At 59.0% G+C, this 15497-nt stretch overlaps 2 protein-coding genes across 7 annotated transcripts in view; one reads left to right on the top strand and one right to left on the bottom strand.

Annotated features, from left to right (window-relative positions):
• Window positions 1-15497, top strand: part of LIMS2 (LIM zinc finger domain containing 2) — a 39324-nt gene that overhangs the window by 22651 nt on the left and 1176 nt on the right. For 3 of the 5 annotated variants that reach the window (XM_081142027.1, XM_081142023.1, XM_081142024.1), the window contains exons 3-9: window positions 1869-1935; window positions 2186-2306; window positions 12121-12270; window positions 12901-13051; window positions 13912-14004; window positions 14665-14713; window positions 14895-14970. In XM_081142027.1, the coding sequence (XP_080998153.1) occupies window positions 1869-1935; window positions 2186-2306; window positions 12121-12270; window positions 12901-13051; window positions 13912-14004; window positions 14665-14713; window positions 14895-14970 (707 nt within the window). The remainder of the gene's footprint in view (window positions 1-1868; window positions 1936-2185; window positions 2307-12120; window positions 12271-12900; window positions 13052-13911; window positions 14005-14664; window positions 14714-14894; window positions 14971-15497) is intronic. The other 2 variants (XM_081142025.1, XM_081142026.1) reach the window with 1 other exon arrangement.
• Window positions 3522-9352, bottom strand: GPR17 (G protein-coupled receptor 17). Of its 2 annotated transcripts, none has more exons than XM_081142029.1 (2): window positions 9169-9352; window positions 3522-5540 (listed from the first exon to the last, which is right to left on the bottom strand). In XM_081142029.1, the coding sequence occupies exon 2, from the start codon at window positions 5507-5509 to the stop codon at window positions 4493-4495; it is 1017 nt and encodes a 338-aa protein (XP_080998155.1). In that variant the 5' UTR covers window positions 5510-5540; window positions 9169-9352; the 3' UTR covers window positions 3522-4492. The 2 variants fall into 2 exon arrangements, with proteins under 2 accessions (XP_080998155.1, XP_080998154.1); XM_081142028.1 differs by lacking the exon at window positions 9169-9352 and adding an exon at window positions 6862-6946.

Raw genomic sequence — 15497 nt, 5'->3', positions numbered from 1 at the left:
TCACTGTGGGCTTCAGTGGTGCTCCCCTGGTGGCTGCGGATGCTGAAAGAGGGTCACCTTTCATCCAGTGTTCTCTGGACAGACTCTGAGAGGACTGGGGTGCAAACACCGTGCCCTGTGCACTTCCCCTTCCTTGGAATCAGACAGTAAACTTGCAACTTAATGTCTATCAGATGGTGCTGAGTGCGCTGGTTGTAAGGGATGTCGGGGTAGGGAGGGTGGGTGGGGAGACCTGGAAGAGGTAAGGGAGCCTGCACGCAGTGGCAGGAAGAGCACGCAGCAAGGCACAGCAAATGCAAAGGGCCTGAGGTCGGAAAGTGCAGGGTGTTTGAAGAGCAGTGGGAGGTCAGTGTGAGGGAAGCAGAGAAAAGGGAGCATTGGGGATGAGGGCAGGGAGGCAGATTTTGTTTGACCCAGTGGGCCTTTGTAGGGCCTTAGGATGTCACTGTGGGAGAGGCAGGAGCCATCGCAGGGCATGGGGCAAATGAGTCATTCTCTCCACACTGGGAAAGGGCCACTCAGGTTGCTGTGCTGAGGAGAGGCTGTAGGGGTGCAGGGACAGAAGCTAGGAGTACAGGTGGGATCAGAAGCTGGCCTTTTGCAATCATCCAGGTGAAAGGGAAGGTGCCTTGACTGGGCACACTTGCTCATAAGAGCACGTTGTTAAATTTTCAGTAATACTGCAAGCTGGTTGTTAAACACAGTTATTAAAAATTAAATTATATAAATGCACAATGAGATAAAGTTTATTAAAAACAAAGGTAGCAAAACTCAAAGCCCACCACTTCCTAATTATTTTGTTATTTTACTATCATCTGTGCCTTTGAAGTTCCTTCTGCACAGCTGTGTGGCGGACGTGCTGTGCCGTGGTGGTTAGCTCTGCACGCCTGTTCTCGGCCCCATGCCCTGTCGCACCCATGTCATGCTGTGGTGGGAACACGTGCACCGTAGAAACTGACAAACACTATAGATCAGCACCCGAGCTCCAGCCAGCGCTGGTCCTTATGGGTGGTGACCAGTGGCAGATGCTAGATTTCAAAGTCAGAGCTGATGGATTGGCTGATGGATGGCTGTGGGTGTGTGATCTGCCTGGCCGAGTGCAAGCAGCTGTTCCTCATGGTGCCTGCTGGGAAATGCTAGCCAACTGTACAGGCTGTGGGAGGGGTGGGCAGACCTGTGGGAATGGTGTCCCTGTGCCTGGAACAAAGCCTGGCACATAGTAGGTGCTCAGGAAATACTCATTGCTGGAAGCAGGGGCTGGCTCTGGCCACTGTGGGGCCAGTGCAAGGGTCCTAGTTGCCCAGACAGATGATGTCCAGACACTGGCTCCTGCTGGCCTCAGGACTCGGGCTCTCCCTCAGCACCCCCCCCCCCCCGTTTCCCTTTCTGGGTCTTTCGTGTCCTCCAGGGGAATGGACTTCTCACACAGAGAAAACACAGGGAATGGGGCAAAGTGACCCCTACAATTCAAACTTGACTAGAGCCCTCCCAGCCTACGCTCCCACCCCCAGCCCTCAGCAGGCTCCCAGGACTGACAGAGCCAGCATCTTCAGCAAACAGCAGAGCCCCGAGGGCTGGCCTTGCTGAGCCCCCTGCTTAAATGAGGCCCTCACTTTCAGTCCTGTCTCCAGGCCTTGTACCTGCTGCTCCCTCTCTCTGCCTGCCCCCCTCTGGTACCCCGGTCCCTACTGTCTTTCAGCTGGTTGTCACTTCCTTTCGGAAGCCCTGTCTGAGGGGAGGGTTGGGTGCTTATCTAGCCTAAGGGCAGGTCCTGATCGGACAGAGCTGGCCAGTGGACAGAGCTGGCCAGTGCGGCGCAGAGAATGATGGGTAGTAGCTTGTCCTTTCTCTGCTGGCTCTATTTGTAGTTTGAAGGCCGGAAGTACTGCGAACATGACTTTCAAATGCTGTTTGCTCCATGCTGCGGATCCTGTGGTAAGGGCTGGCGACGGCGTGTGCCTCTGTGGGGCCCAGAGGCAGGCAGCAGGGTCCCATGCTCCCCCGACTGCCCAGGCCCTGTCTCTCTGAGCACCAGCCTTGGCACCCCTGCAGGCATCACCTTCCCAAGCTCTGGGGGTGGGGCCCTAAGACCAGGAAGAGGCCAGTGCCGACAGGGCTTGGGGCGGGGCTGAGGAGGGCGAGGGGCTGTGCCCTGCCCTGGCAAGCCGGGACCTCTCTCTTTTAGGCGAGTTCATCATTGGCCGCGTCATCAAGGCCATGAACAACAACTGGCACCCAGGGTGCTTCTGCTGTGAACTGTGTGATGTGGAGCTGGCTGACCTGGGCTTCGTGAGGAATGCTGGCAGGTGAGATGGGCCTGCCCAGGTGAGATGGGCAGGGAGGGAGGTGGCCAGAGTGGGAGCCATTAGGCTCAGAGGATGGATAAGGAGCTTTGAGTCAGGTCACGCCTCCTGACACGAGCCGTCTGCTTCCACCTGTACCCCTGGCTGGATGCTCCTGGAGATAAAGCACTCCACCAGGCGTCCCCAATCCATTCCTAACTTCAGGGCCATCAGTCTCATTGGTGCTCAGGGTTAGGTCTCTTAACAACCTGAGAGGCACTCCTTTGGAGAAGTGTCGCCTTTTCACTTCACCCCTCCTCCTACCACTGTCTCCACTCCCCCCACCCCCTGCTCCAGGGTGATGACCTCCCACCTCCCCAAGGGGACAGGGTCTGGGGGCACCCTTGCTGCCCAGCATCAGTGTTCCCTGCAGCCTGGCCATGTCTCTGCACCTCTGGAGCCCTGTGCACCTGCACTCCAATTGTGTTGAACAATTCAGATGTACACCCCTACCCCAGACCTCTCCTGTGGGACACTCTGCTGCCCACGTGACATCTCCACTGGTGAGTGTCCACCAGGTGTCCCCAGTGCAGGGGATCCCAGCAGACTCAGCTTCTCCTGCACTGACCACCAAGTCTTGGGAAAAACACCGCCTACCGCCTGATCCACACCCAGCTACCTGCCGATTCCTATACCCTCTCCTATCTGGGCACCTGTTACCATCTCTGTTCTCTGACCTAGCACCCTTTGCTCCTTCCTGACGTCTCTTTGCCTGCCCCATGCTGCCCTGTGTCTACTTGGGTGTCACTCAGCAGGAGCCTGAGTTCAAATGAGAGCCTGGGGGGGTGGGGAGGCAGTGCCTTGGGGGTCCTGTGCTGATCAGTGGGCAGGGTCCCCTGCCAGGTATATGCCGGACCAAGTCCTGTCCCTGTCTGTAGCCGCAGCTCATACTGCACCAGTCCCATTGCATGGTTGGGAAAATTCAGAATAGGCTAGAAGTGCTCAGGAAATTTACGACTGGACACAGAAGTAAAGCAGCTTTGCTGTAACGGATGGGGGCAGGGCCCTGCTTGAACCCTGGGGCCTGTGTGGAGTGGGCCTGCTGTGGGATGTGAAACTCAGTCAAGAGCTCGGGCTGCCCAACTCTGCTGCCTTCGCCTCCACTTTGCCGTTCTTGGATTGAAGGGAGACGTTCTGGGAAGGGTGTTATGTTAACCAAACACAATCACCTTCAGAGTCTTCAAGTACAGTTATGTTTATAATCAGCATAATAAAGTACAAAAAAGGAACTGCTAGGGCAACACCTGTCACATTACGGAGTGAACAGCTCAGTGCTTGGCCAGTCCAGGCTGGAGAGGCCTCTTGAGAGCAAGCAGGGCTGCGGATACCCCTGCGGGTCTGAGGGGGATCGCATGCCAGGACCCGGTTCCCTGCCCACAGTGTTCTCAGGCAGTGACACAGCCGGGCCGTCCGCTCGTACTGTGTGCGACCAGGATTCCGACGGGCAGCTGCTGAGCAGCTCTGGGGATTGTCAGGCCACAGGCAGGCCTCTGGGTTTATACAGGAGGGATCAAGAAGTGATGTGCCCCACAGGCTGTGTCTGCTGGATGTCGCCTGGCGACTGGCCTGAAATGTACTTACAGTGTTCAACTATAATTTATAGTTTGTGTCTCCTAAACTCGGGTCATCTGGCAAAGGTGCCCCAAGGGAACTCAAAGTACCTTGCATGTGATAGGAAATATTTAGACACGCCTCCTACCCTCAGGAGAGCCCGTCCCCTCTCTGGGTTCTGGGGGGGGGGGGGAAGAGCTTGGTGCCGGGTGGTTCTTCAGTGAGAGGAGGCGAGGCTGGAGCTGACAGGCAGCCTCAGGGAGGAAAGAGACTCCTTGTTTAGGAGTTCCTTCTCCGCTCCCTGCCCCTCTCACTGCGGGTGAAGTCGCTAAGTATCTAGTAGCGGTGAGTGAGCTGGGCCAGCACAGGTCTGCAGACAGGTCTCCCTTCTTAGGGATTTGTAGGTTGAGTAAGACAGAACTGGGCGCTGGGCGAGAGGAGGAGCTCTGACCTCTGACCTGGGAGGGAGCGGCGGTGACCGGCTGAGATTCCTTGCTTTTCTCAGTGCGCGGCTGGGCAGAGGTGGGCTTCTCCGTGAGCCTGGGAGAAGCCTCAGCACCCTGGGGGAGCTGTCCTGAGAGTGCAGAGGCGGGTCGGGCTCACAGCTCTGACCTGGCGCTCAGCGAGCTGTCATTGGTTTTCCCCTCGAGGCTGGGCGGCGGGCCTGAGAGCTGTTTGCAGCGGAGCAGGCCGCACAGGGTGTTGCGGAACTTCTCGGCCACAAAAAAGTACATGATGGGATCGAGCGCCCCGTTGAGGCTGGTGAGGCAGGAGGTGACGCGGTTCCCCAGCGCCAGGGCGCGCCGGGCCGCGCAGGAGGCCGCGCCCCGGGAGCGCAGCAGGTAGAAGAAGCGGTGGGCGTGGTAGGGCACGAAGCAGACCAGGAAGATGGTGAGCACCAGGGCGATGGTGCGGACCGCTTTGCTCTTGAGGCGCTGCTCCATGCGGGGGCCTCGCCGCAGGCTGTGGATGATCAGCAGGTAGCAGGTAACTGTGGTGACAAACGGGAAGGTGAAGGCCACAGCCAGGGACACCGGCGCATGCAGGGAGGCCTTCTCCCGGTACAGCTGTAGGCAGATGACCGTGTGGTTCGTCTGCACGGTTTGTGGGCTCACCAGCAGTGGGGCCATGGCCACGGCCACCACCACCCAGAGGAAGGCGCAGGCCAGGTGTGCGTAGAGGGGCCTGCGGAGCCTGAGGGACTTGACGGGGTACACGACAGCCAGGAAGCGGTCGGCGCTGATGCAGGTGAGGAAGTAGATGCTGGCGTACATGTTGAGGTAAAAGAGGAAGCCCGTGAGGCGGCACGGGATTTCCCCAAAAGGCCAGTGGCTCCCCGAGAAGTGGTAGACGAGGCGCGTGGGCAGGACCAGCACGCAGGACAGGTCGGCCATGGCCAGGTGCATCAGGAACACATTGGCCGGGGTGCCTGACCTGTGGTCCCGGATGAAAAGCCACAGGGCCAGGGCATTGCCGACGAAAGCCAGGAGGAAGTTCAGGAGGTAGAAGGAGGCAAAGAGGACGTTCTCCAGCCACGTCTCCTGGCCACACTGATCTGCAGCCGCCGGGGAAAGGTTGGCCATCAGACCTGGGGAGGCGGCCTCGAGGCCGTTCATGCTTCAGCTGGGGGCAGAGCCTGGGACGAGCCTGGAAGGAACAGTGGACAGGTCCCAGTAGAGCACCGCTTTCTGGGGAACCCCAAAGAGAGCCCTCCAGAGCCTGCCTGTTCCTCACCCCAGGACCTGCTGTTCCATGCTTGGCATTGCTTAGGGGACAATGGGGCCACCTCCTGTGTCCATCTGTGTCACAGGCTTTCTGAACTTCACCAAGAAGAACAAACAGAACCCGGGCCGGGAGCCTTCCTGTGGCCCCTGGGCGGACTTCTCCCCGAGGCTGTGCGGGGCTGAGTCTGCGTCAGACCCAGGGCACAGGGTCAGCACTGGGGTGAGAGGGGAGTGAGCCCTGTCTGCCTGAGACCAGGGTGGGGGGGATGGAGAGAGGGGTTCCATATTTTCTGTCCTGGTCCTCAGGTGTATTCTCAGTGGCAGGGTTGGCACGTGGGGCCCCTGAGCCCCATTCCTGATGGGCAGGAGGTGGGTTACCTAGTCCCAAGAGCCTCGAATGCAGAGCCCTGCCAGCTCCTCTCTAGCTTTGGCTGTGCCAGGTAAATCCTGCTCACCCAGTCCCTGGACCCTCCCTGACAGGCACTTCCCTCAGTGGCAGGCTGAGGACTGCCGCTTTGCCTTCTCTCCTGCCAGTCCCTGACTGCAGCTCCCCTGCTCCTGCCACAGAGGAGGCTGCCAGAAATGCAGTGAGGGCAGTGTCCCAGGAGGCCAGACTCCTGCTCTGTCCACTGGCACCTGAAGGCCACGTAGGCATGGGTCCCCGGGTCTGTCCTGCTTTTTGGACTCAGCAACTAACTCTGTTTCGGACGTCCTAATGGGTGAAGAAAGCCCTGAACTCAGGCCTCGGGCAGCAGGGTCTGTTATCACACAGAGGAGTTTAGCAATTGGAGCAGGTTCTTTCCCAGGGGAGAGGACCATGTCAGCCACAGAAGAGAATGGCCAGGGCTTTCTAGATCCGCAACCCCAGAGACGTTGGGGCCAGGTTGATGTTCGCCGGGTTTACTTGCCTGCGTTCCCCACACCGGAGAGGCCAGCTCAGAGCCCTGCCAGCCTGGGCAACAGCCGTTTACAAATGGTGAACCTAGCTCTGGATGGGTCTCTCTCTCCCAACAGACAGGGTAACATGCACCTGTTTTGATTTTGGTCTACTCAGGAGATCCAAAGAGAAGAGGGTAGATCCCAAGCACACTGACTGTTTCACCAGGCCTGGGGGTGGGAGGTGCAGGCTGGAGAGGGCAAGAGACAGGGACCCCTCACATCGAGCTGGAATCAGGGAGGCATCGGCCCTGCTGCTCATTCCCTGGGGTTGGTTGCTAACAAGCCTCAGCCTGGGGGACTCTCACCTGCAGCGCAGCTTCTGGGCTCCCCTGGAAGCTGGTCTCCTGGCCTGTGTGTCTGGACTGCTGAGGGGCAGGAGGGGCTGTTCACGGGAGAGAAGCAGCATTCCAGCAGCGGGGGGAAAAGCCCAGGCTGCAGCTGGGCAGGGTGACGGGTGGCAGGGTGGTTCTTGTGGCTGAGCCTGGCTCTGTGCTGAGCAGGGGCACCCGGAGCATGTCCTCCACAGGTTTCTCCCAGCCTGTTTCCTGTCCTTTTAATGACTGTGGTAATACGTCTGACGGGCTGGCATGAAGAGTAGCCGTGCTTCAGGGGCATGGTGATGGGCTCTGTTAGTGCAGCAGCCCCTTGAGGGGAGGGAGCTGGGTGACACCCTTAGGCATGAATGAAGAAACAGGTGTGTGGGGAGGGCCTGGCATGACCTCCTGCTGTAGAGGGAGCAGGGAAGGTGGTCCAGATCCTGGGTGTGCTGGCTGTCAGCCTGGCTTTTCTAATGGTGCCCCTGCCCCGTGTGGAGAGGTGAGGGCCCACTGGCTGAGTGGTGGGAGCCAGGGGCAATGTGAGTAAGTGGCAGAGCGAGTCTGGCCAGTTGATGGCCTCAAGTAAAGGGGGAGGGGTGTGAATATCTAATTATAGCACATTTTTTAATTTTTGAAGGGATCCGGGGATGTTCCCCTCCCCAAATTATCTCCTCTGGCCCCAGAGCATTTTGGGATACCTGAAATTCAGAGATGATTTTCCTGCTGTTTCCTCATGTGCGTGACCTGAGAGGGAAGGCCTGGAGGCTGGGAGAGGGGCTGCAGCCAAGGAGTGGGGGGTCCTGTTGGAAGCCAGGGATGAAGAAGGGGCAGCAGAGGGGTAGAGCTGGGCACCCTCCCCTCCATGCCTGGATCTTCTCCACTTGCAGTGGTCACCTGGCCCCTACATGCAGGCTGTTCTGCCTGGCACAGGTGGTGTGCCTGTGCTTGCTCATACGAGTCCTAAGAGGCAGGCATCAATGACCCCATTTTGCAGATGAGGAAATCAAAGCTCTGAATCAGCGAACTTGCCCAAGGTCACCTGGCCAGGGGTAGTGGCCTAGGAGTTGGAAGTCAGACTCAGCAGGGACACCCAGCACATCCCAGGACATGGCCTTACTTGTGGGGAAGGGATGGACAGGCCCTTGTTGCCAGAGCTTGGAGTGTGGCTGGGTCTCAGAGCTTGCACTCAGGCTGTCTCCCTGGCTCAGTGCCTCCTGCTTGGAGCCTGGCCCCAGAACCAGTGACAAAATTTGGGGGGGCCCAACCCAAAATGAAAATGCAGGACCCTTGTTCAAAAAGTAGGAGTTTGCCCAGCCAGAGTGGCTCAGTCGTTGAGCATCAGCCCATGAACCAAGAGGTCACTGGTTCAATTCCCGGATCAGCACATGCTGGGGTTGTGGGCTCGATCCCCAGTAGGGGGCCTGCAGGAGGCAGCTGATCAATGTCTCTCATCAGTGTTTCTACCTCTCCCTCTCTCTCTCAAATTAATAAAAATACATTTTTTTAAAAAAAGTAGGACTTTTAAGATAGTGATAGCAGAGCTAATCCGAGTGTGGAGCCCTGCATGACCCCACAGGTTGCACGGCCCGGCCCGGCCCTGGGTGGGCCTGTGGCACCTGGCTTTCTGCCCCCGGGCCCCTGCCCTCGGCCTCCCACTCCTGCTGAGGGCTGCAGGCAGCACGCTCTCTAGATAGAGACTTGATTTCAAAGTGCTTTCAGGCCCGTTTCTGGTTTCAGTTTTTCTGTCCCTCTCCATTTTAGGAGTTTGATACTGATTTGTGCAGGATGGTCTGAAACCGGCCCATTTCACTCCGTGCATTCCATTGAAACATGAGCCTGGCCTGTACTGCTCTGCACCAGCTCACTCTGCCCAAAGGGGGAGGCTGAGGGTGCTTGGAGTGCAGCCTGGGCAGTGCCGGCAGGGTGGCACGGCTGTGGGTAAGTGAGCAACTGGGTGGATGTGGCCGTAGTAGGCGGCCTCAGTGGTGTCCTGGGGCAGATGGGCAGCCTAGCACCGCTCCCCGCGCCCGTCATCTGGCTCATGCTGTGCGGCAGCCCTGTGGTGAGGAGGCTGGTGCTGGCTCGCTGCAGCTGTGGGTCTGAGGCGAGCACTGTCTGAGCCCATCACATAGGACAGGGACCCTGTCCTGTGGGCTGCTCTGATTCAGACCCCGCTGTCTTCCTATCAGGGTCACAGAGATGCATCTCGGGGCCAGGCACACTCCACCCCTGCCCTGCGTAAAGCCTCCTCTGCTTGGTCCCTGAGCACCCTGCCTGCCCCGCCCTGGCCCTTACCTCTCGAGGCCGGTGCAGGTGGAGGGCGGGAAGACCGAGGTGGCAAGCTCCTTGCAGCTGCAGTGGAAGGCAGGCTATTTAAGGAGAGGGGGAGGCTACAGCCCCTCTGGCTCTGAAAGGCTGCTTCATTCCCGAAGGGTCCCTTGTGTGCTGGGCCACTCCTAGGACTGCCTCTGCTGCCACTGGGCTGTGAATATTCCAGTGTGTCCCAGCCTGAGCCCCCTCGCAGCACAGAGGCTGAGTGTGTGACTGACTTCGAAGCTGAAGGGTTGTTGTGGGATGGGTGGGGGGACTGGCTGAGACTGACACACAGCAAGACATTTCAGAAGGGACAATTTCCTACTGGGGGGGGCGGGGAGGGTCTGGCTGCCATGGCAATGGGCTTGGGCTCCCAAGCCCGCATGGGAGACAGTGGAGGGGTCCTGTGAATGGGGAGGGTGGGAGGCTGAAGAATCTTGTTTGGGTGAATGAGGGGGGATCTTTTCAGGACACTTGATGTAGGGTCCTTGTGTTCTGCCCTGTATAATTAGGCTCCATCTGGCTGCGCCGAATCAACCGTGGCCTTATCTTGAGCGGGCCCAGCTGCAGGCACCTTATAATGGGGCGCTGTCTGTGCCGGGGGGCCTGGCCCTCGGTGTGTGGGCTCCTCTTGTGGATGGGAGGCGTCCCACTGATCACTGGCCCTCAGGACTCATCCTGGGAGGGTTAAGACTGGGGACGTTTGCAGGTGAGCAGTGGCTGCTCCTGAGACTGCTCAAGCAAAGGTGGTTTCTCCATCTTTCCAAAAATGATACACCCAGTAACACAGGGAACCAAATCACCATTTTTAATTTCAAAAGACTTTTAAATATTTTAGTTAAAACGTGAAATATGTATGTAGCTATCCGTGTAAAGTAGCTACCACATGTACTGTCTTAAGCTTGTTGGTGGCGCAGACGTGTGCAGTCAGGATAACTGCTCCTTCACTGACCAGGGCCTGAGGCTTAGCGAAGTGCAGTAACTTGCCAGCTGCAAACCTCTGGGAAGTGGTAGAGCCAGGATTTGAACCCAGCATGTGTGACTCCAAAACTTCTGCTTTGTGTGTGTTTTGTGCTTTTCTGTTTTTCTGTTGCACCTTGATGCTAGAATTCTTAGGTTCCATCTTCAGTCTACCTGGAAAAATATTCTGCAGGTGGCCTTCGGATCTGGTGCAGGGGTCAGGCCTGTCAAAAACACATGCCCATCTGGGGCTCCCTTACAAGAGCTGGGCTCCTTAATTGTGCCCTGCCTGGGGGTGGGTGGATGTGCAGGTGTGGGGCCCAGGCTCGTCCCCTCCTGCTGTGCCCTGGGAATGGGGACTGGAAGAGCTGGTTCACACTGGTTCGAAAGAAGGGTGCCTGACTGGCTGCCCTGAGCAGGGCATTTCTGGGTTGGGGTGATTGCAAAAATTATTCCATATGGGTTGAATGTTGTTCTAGTGATAAAAGGAGTCATCAGTAAATGCTGTGTCTGTGACAGAGACATAAACAGGCACTGTGTGTGATGTGGACAGGGCTGGCCACAGTGGGTGTCTGAGAGAGTGGCTTAACCCAGGTCTGCTGTGGCAGGTGGTCCTGCAGCAGGGCTGGGGCACAGGATGTCTGGGTAAAAGTGGGATGAGGAAAGCCCATTGGGCTTCAAGGATCTGGGCACTGAAAGGGGTAAAGCCTTAGTCGCAGAGCTTCAGGCTGCAGCCACATCTGTGGCCCGTGGACAGGTAGAGAGAGCCAGGGGTCCCTGGCCGAGAGAGAAGCTCCCAGTCTCGGTTTAGCCGTGCTGTCATGGGGAGATGATGCCCACCCTCCCTTCCTCTGTTTCACTATCTTTTGGTCACTCAGGGGTCAGCAGACTCATCTGGAGTTGCTGCCCTGTGTGGCAAGCACAGCTAGGAGCCATGAGCAGCTTAGCAAGTGGCTACTGGGCACTCACCTGAGCCTCTTGCCCCTCACACCCACTGGGAAGATAAGACAGAGACGGGAAGCAGCAAGCAGTGTCACGCAGCGGGGAGCCCAGGCCCAGCTGTGGCTATGGACCCCGAGTTGGCTGCCCTGCCGTCCAGAGTCTGCCTACCACACCTTGCCCGAGAGTCCTCCTCAGCGGGCTCCCTGACCTGCCCATAAAGGGGCCAACCCTGGGGTCAGGCGAGGGTGGCGAAGCTCCTTATGGATTGGAGCCTGGAAGTGGGGGCAGATGCATCTGGACCAGGTGGGGGCAGGAGGGATGTGCTGGGGCCTTCGGACGTCTTTGCCTGGGGACCCGGAGTCCAAGTTCCTGCCACCTGTGTGGCCCAGGGAACCGGAAACCATGTCGACTTTCTCAGCAGAGACCCCAGCCCTGCCCATGCAGGGAGCAGCGTCAGAAACCTCTGAGGTCTTCACAGAGCAGCCTGTGGTGGCTTTTCCTGGGTGTGGTGCCACGCCTGGCTTGGCTGTGCCACTCTTTGAAGACAGAACGAGCCTGTGATGGCTCTATGGCAGACCCCGAGAAAGGGCTGTGCGGCCAGCAGACCTGCCCTCCTGGGCCGCGCTGCTGGGCATGGCGGGGACAAGGCTAACAGTGACTATATGACCACTCATGCGTGTTAAAAGACGTCTGAAAAATAAAACTAATTTTTAGCAAAAGTCAGTGAAATGTCTGCTCTATCACACACAATGTCCTGGGCTCAGGAACGTGGGGGAGCACTGCGTGGTGCTATGCCATGGTGGCACAGTGAGCAGCACCCTCTGCCGTGTCTCTTCAGTCCCTCTCCTGTGCCCGCCTGATGGCAGGACTGGCTGGTGTGCTCCGTGGGTCCCTGGCCGAGCCCCTTGAGGCTCACATGAATTTGTTAAGATGTGGGCACTTCGAGGATCTCTTCTGCTGGGAGGTGGCCCTGCTGTCTGACAGGAAGGGGAGGAGTGGGCAATTTGCCCAATACCCACCTGCTTCCCATAGACACCTGTGCCGGCCCTGCCACAACCGTGAGAAGGCCAAGGGCTTGGGCAAGTACATCTGTCAGCGGTGCCACCTGGTCATTGAGGAGCAGCCTCTCATGTTTAGGAGTGACACGTACCACCCAGACCACTTCAGCTGCACCCACTGCAGGTACTGGGGCTGGGCTGGTGGAGAGCAGGGTGATACCCCACCCTCAGCAGTGATGGGGCAGGAGAGGGGTGCTGGAGAAGGTAAAGGGGCCTGGGATGCAACCCTGCAGGAAGCCCTTCTCCAGGGCTCTGTTCAGGGAGGACAGAGCATATGGCCCAGAATGGCGGGGGGTGAGGGAGGGCTGGGCCCCTGGATGGAGCTGACAGGAAGGAATCAGAGGCAGGGAGGGTGGGCGAGGGTGAGGAGGAGGTTTGCTGCTGGTGGTGTAGAGTGGAGGAGAGAGGGAAGAGAGGCTGCAGAGCCATTCCCTCCTGCCTGCCCCAGCTCCCCAGTCTGGTATGGAGGGGCCTAGAGAACAGACATGCTTCTCAGAGGACTTAACAGGACTGTCGCAGGCTGCCTCCTGCAAGTACTGTGCAGGAATCCTGCCCGGGGCCTGTCTGGGGTACAGGAAGCCCTCAAAGAGACCAGAGATCAAAGAGCCATCTCCCAGGGTGCTCTGCTGGAACAGAGGGGGGCTCTGCTCCCTCAGGAGGCTGCTCCCTGGGGCTGGAGGGGTGCTGTGGCCCCTGTCAGTGGGCCCTGAAGAAGGGCAGGGGTGTCCTCTGGGGGCTCCACATTGTCTTTTAGGAAGGAGCTGACTGCTGAGGCCCGAGAGCTGAAGGGGGAACTCTACTGCCTGCCATGCCATGACAAGATGGGTGTGCCCATCTGTGGAGCCTGCCGCCGGCCCATCGAGGGCCGTGTGGTCAATGCCCTGGGCAAGCAGTGGCACGTGGAGGTGAGCACGGTGCCCTAAGAGGAAGGGGTCCCTGGCTCGCGGTCACAGTGGGATTCTGGCCTGGCATCCCCTCCACACTCCCATCCCGGCTACGTGGCTGGCTCCCAGCAGGCACCTTTCTCTTGGGTGCTTTCCCTCCTCGCCCCTGATCTGGCACCAGCTCAGCTGTATTAACTAGGAGACACTCCCCTTCCTCCCCTGGCTGGCCTTCTAGAGGATTCCAGAGTCATGAGAAAATCGTAGGGGCTGTGGGATTGTGGTTGACAGAACTGGCTGTGTCTGCAACCCATGGAGACCCAGAAGCTGGGTCGACCTGTTGGTGAGCGCCTCGGGTACATCACCCGGGTCACCCCGAGCACTGCCCTGCACTGTGCACTCTGATGGGGGGACACTGCCTGGACACAGGCCCTGGCCGGCTCTTGTCCCAGGAGCTCTGCCTTGAGTGGCATCTTCAGAATGCACACTTGGCCCCCAGCACTCGGGGCGGCTGAATAATTGTCACTGGACTGGAAGATGCTGCTCAGTGACCCCGGGGCCTCTAGGGGAGCGTCCATGGGACACAGACACATGCCGCCTTCCAAGAAGGCACCAGGCAAACAACAGAGCAGCTCACCCGGGACGGCCGTTACACAGCAGGCACCTCACCAGCACCTGAGTCGGGTCACAGTGTTCGGGGGTGGAGCACGCCCAGAGGAGACGGGGATGTGCAGGGTCACCCGCTGGGTGTTTGGGAAGGAGGGTCTCCTGACCCGGGGGCAGTCCCTGTGAACCCAGCAAGGCACGCCGCCCGCTGGCCTTTGCTTCCTGTCCCGGGGTCACTGCTCCGGCCTAAGCTGCCCACCCACGCCCTCTCCTCCCAGCATTTCGTCTGTGCCAAGTGTGAGAAGCCGTTCCTGGGGCACAGGCACTATGAGAAGAAGGGCCTGGCCTACTGCGAGACCCACTACAGCCAGGTGAGGCGGGGCGGGGCGGGGCGGGGCAGGCTGGCAGGGTCCGCAGGGATGCAGATTTGAAAGGGAGGCCATGTGCCTTGTTGGGGGCTGAGGGGCCACGGGGAGGCCACAGGAAGAGTGCTGGGAAGTCTGCTGTGTGAGCAGCGGGAAGTCAGAGCAGGAGAGCATGTGGGGCAGCCCTTCAGGCACCCGTTGTGGTGCTGAGGCTCCCAGTGCAGGGTCTAGACCTGGGCAGCCCTCTCTGCCTCATGTCCTCATTTGAGAAGTGAGCTCCATGGCCCAGGCCTCTTGTAGGGACCGAACAAGAAGACAGTGTGGCGCTCTGGGTTCACGGGACTGATGTAGGCCATCACCCTGCTCCTGCCGTGCCTGGCAAGGCCCCCACCTGCTCTGGTGTGGAAGACGGGTTACTGCCTTGGCCACACCCCTCAGGATACCAGGAGGAGCAAAGGGGCATTTTGGGGAACAATGCCTCAACCTGTCCTTCCCAGGGAGCAATTCTGATGGGCCAGGGGTGCCTCACCTCATGTCTAAGGCTATACCCTGGCAGAAGGGCCCAGAAGGCCCAGGTGGATACTGAGAGCTTTGGTGGGGTGGGGGAGCCATACTCCCTTGGCCCTGGGCTGGGACACCACTGCTTGTGTAACTGCTTGTCCACAGCTCTTTGGGGACGTCTGCTACAACTGCAGCCATGTGATCGAGGGTGACGGTAAGGCACTTCTGTCCTTGGGTCCCCTCCTTCCCCCGCCCCTCTTCCCTGCTGTCCCTCTGGGCTGTGGGTCCTGCAGCTGTGGGCCCAGCTGGCCCTCACTTTGCTTAGCTGGGCCTGCGGGAGGAGCTAAGGGGGGCCTGTGGGAGGCGTGCTAAGCCCTACTCCTCTGCCCTCACAGTAGTGTCAGCCCTCAACAAGGCCTGGTGTGTGAACTGCTTCTCCTGCTCCACCTGCAACAGCAAGCTCACCCTGAAGTAAGTCCTGCCAGCCTCCCAGGGGCGCCTGCGGTGGGCGGAGAGGGGCCTACACAGCGTCTCCTCCTGGTGGAGTATGGGCTCTATGGACCCTGCCTTTCATCAGGCCTCCCTGGACACCTGCTGTTGTCAGGCCCTGGGGCGCAGTGGGGGCAAGGGGCAGCTCCAGCCCCATGGAAGCAGGTCCAGGGACCCTCCAGGGCACAGTGAGAGGAGTAACACCCACCCACAAGGACATTGGGTTCTGGGGAGGGAAGGGTGTCCTAGCCCAGGAAACAGCAAATTCAGAGGCAAAGGAGTCAGGCCACTGGTTCACCCAGGAAGCCATGGGGGGGGGGGGGTGCAGGGTGGCCAGAGCTGTAGGTGAGGTGGAGCCCAGGTGGCTGAGGGCAGCAGGAAGCTGGGTGTGTTCCAAAGTGTCCGAATCTGAGAGAAGCCCTTAGAAGGGAATGGAGGCCTGAAGGCCTATCTCCCCGCCCACTGTGACCTCTGGCCAGAAGCTTACCCTGGGGACTGGCCTGCTGGCT

This window comes from Miniopterus schreibersii (assembly GCF_964146895.1).
Source record: "Miniopterus schreibersii genome assembly, chromosome: 7".
In the NCBI taxonomy this organism is placed as follows: domain Eukaryota; kingdom Metazoa; phylum Chordata; class Mammalia; order Chiroptera; family Miniopteridae; genus Miniopterus; species Miniopterus schreibersii.
The sequence above is the reverse complement of the archived record's forward strand: the minus strand, read 5'-3'. Positions and strand labels throughout refer to the sequence as shown.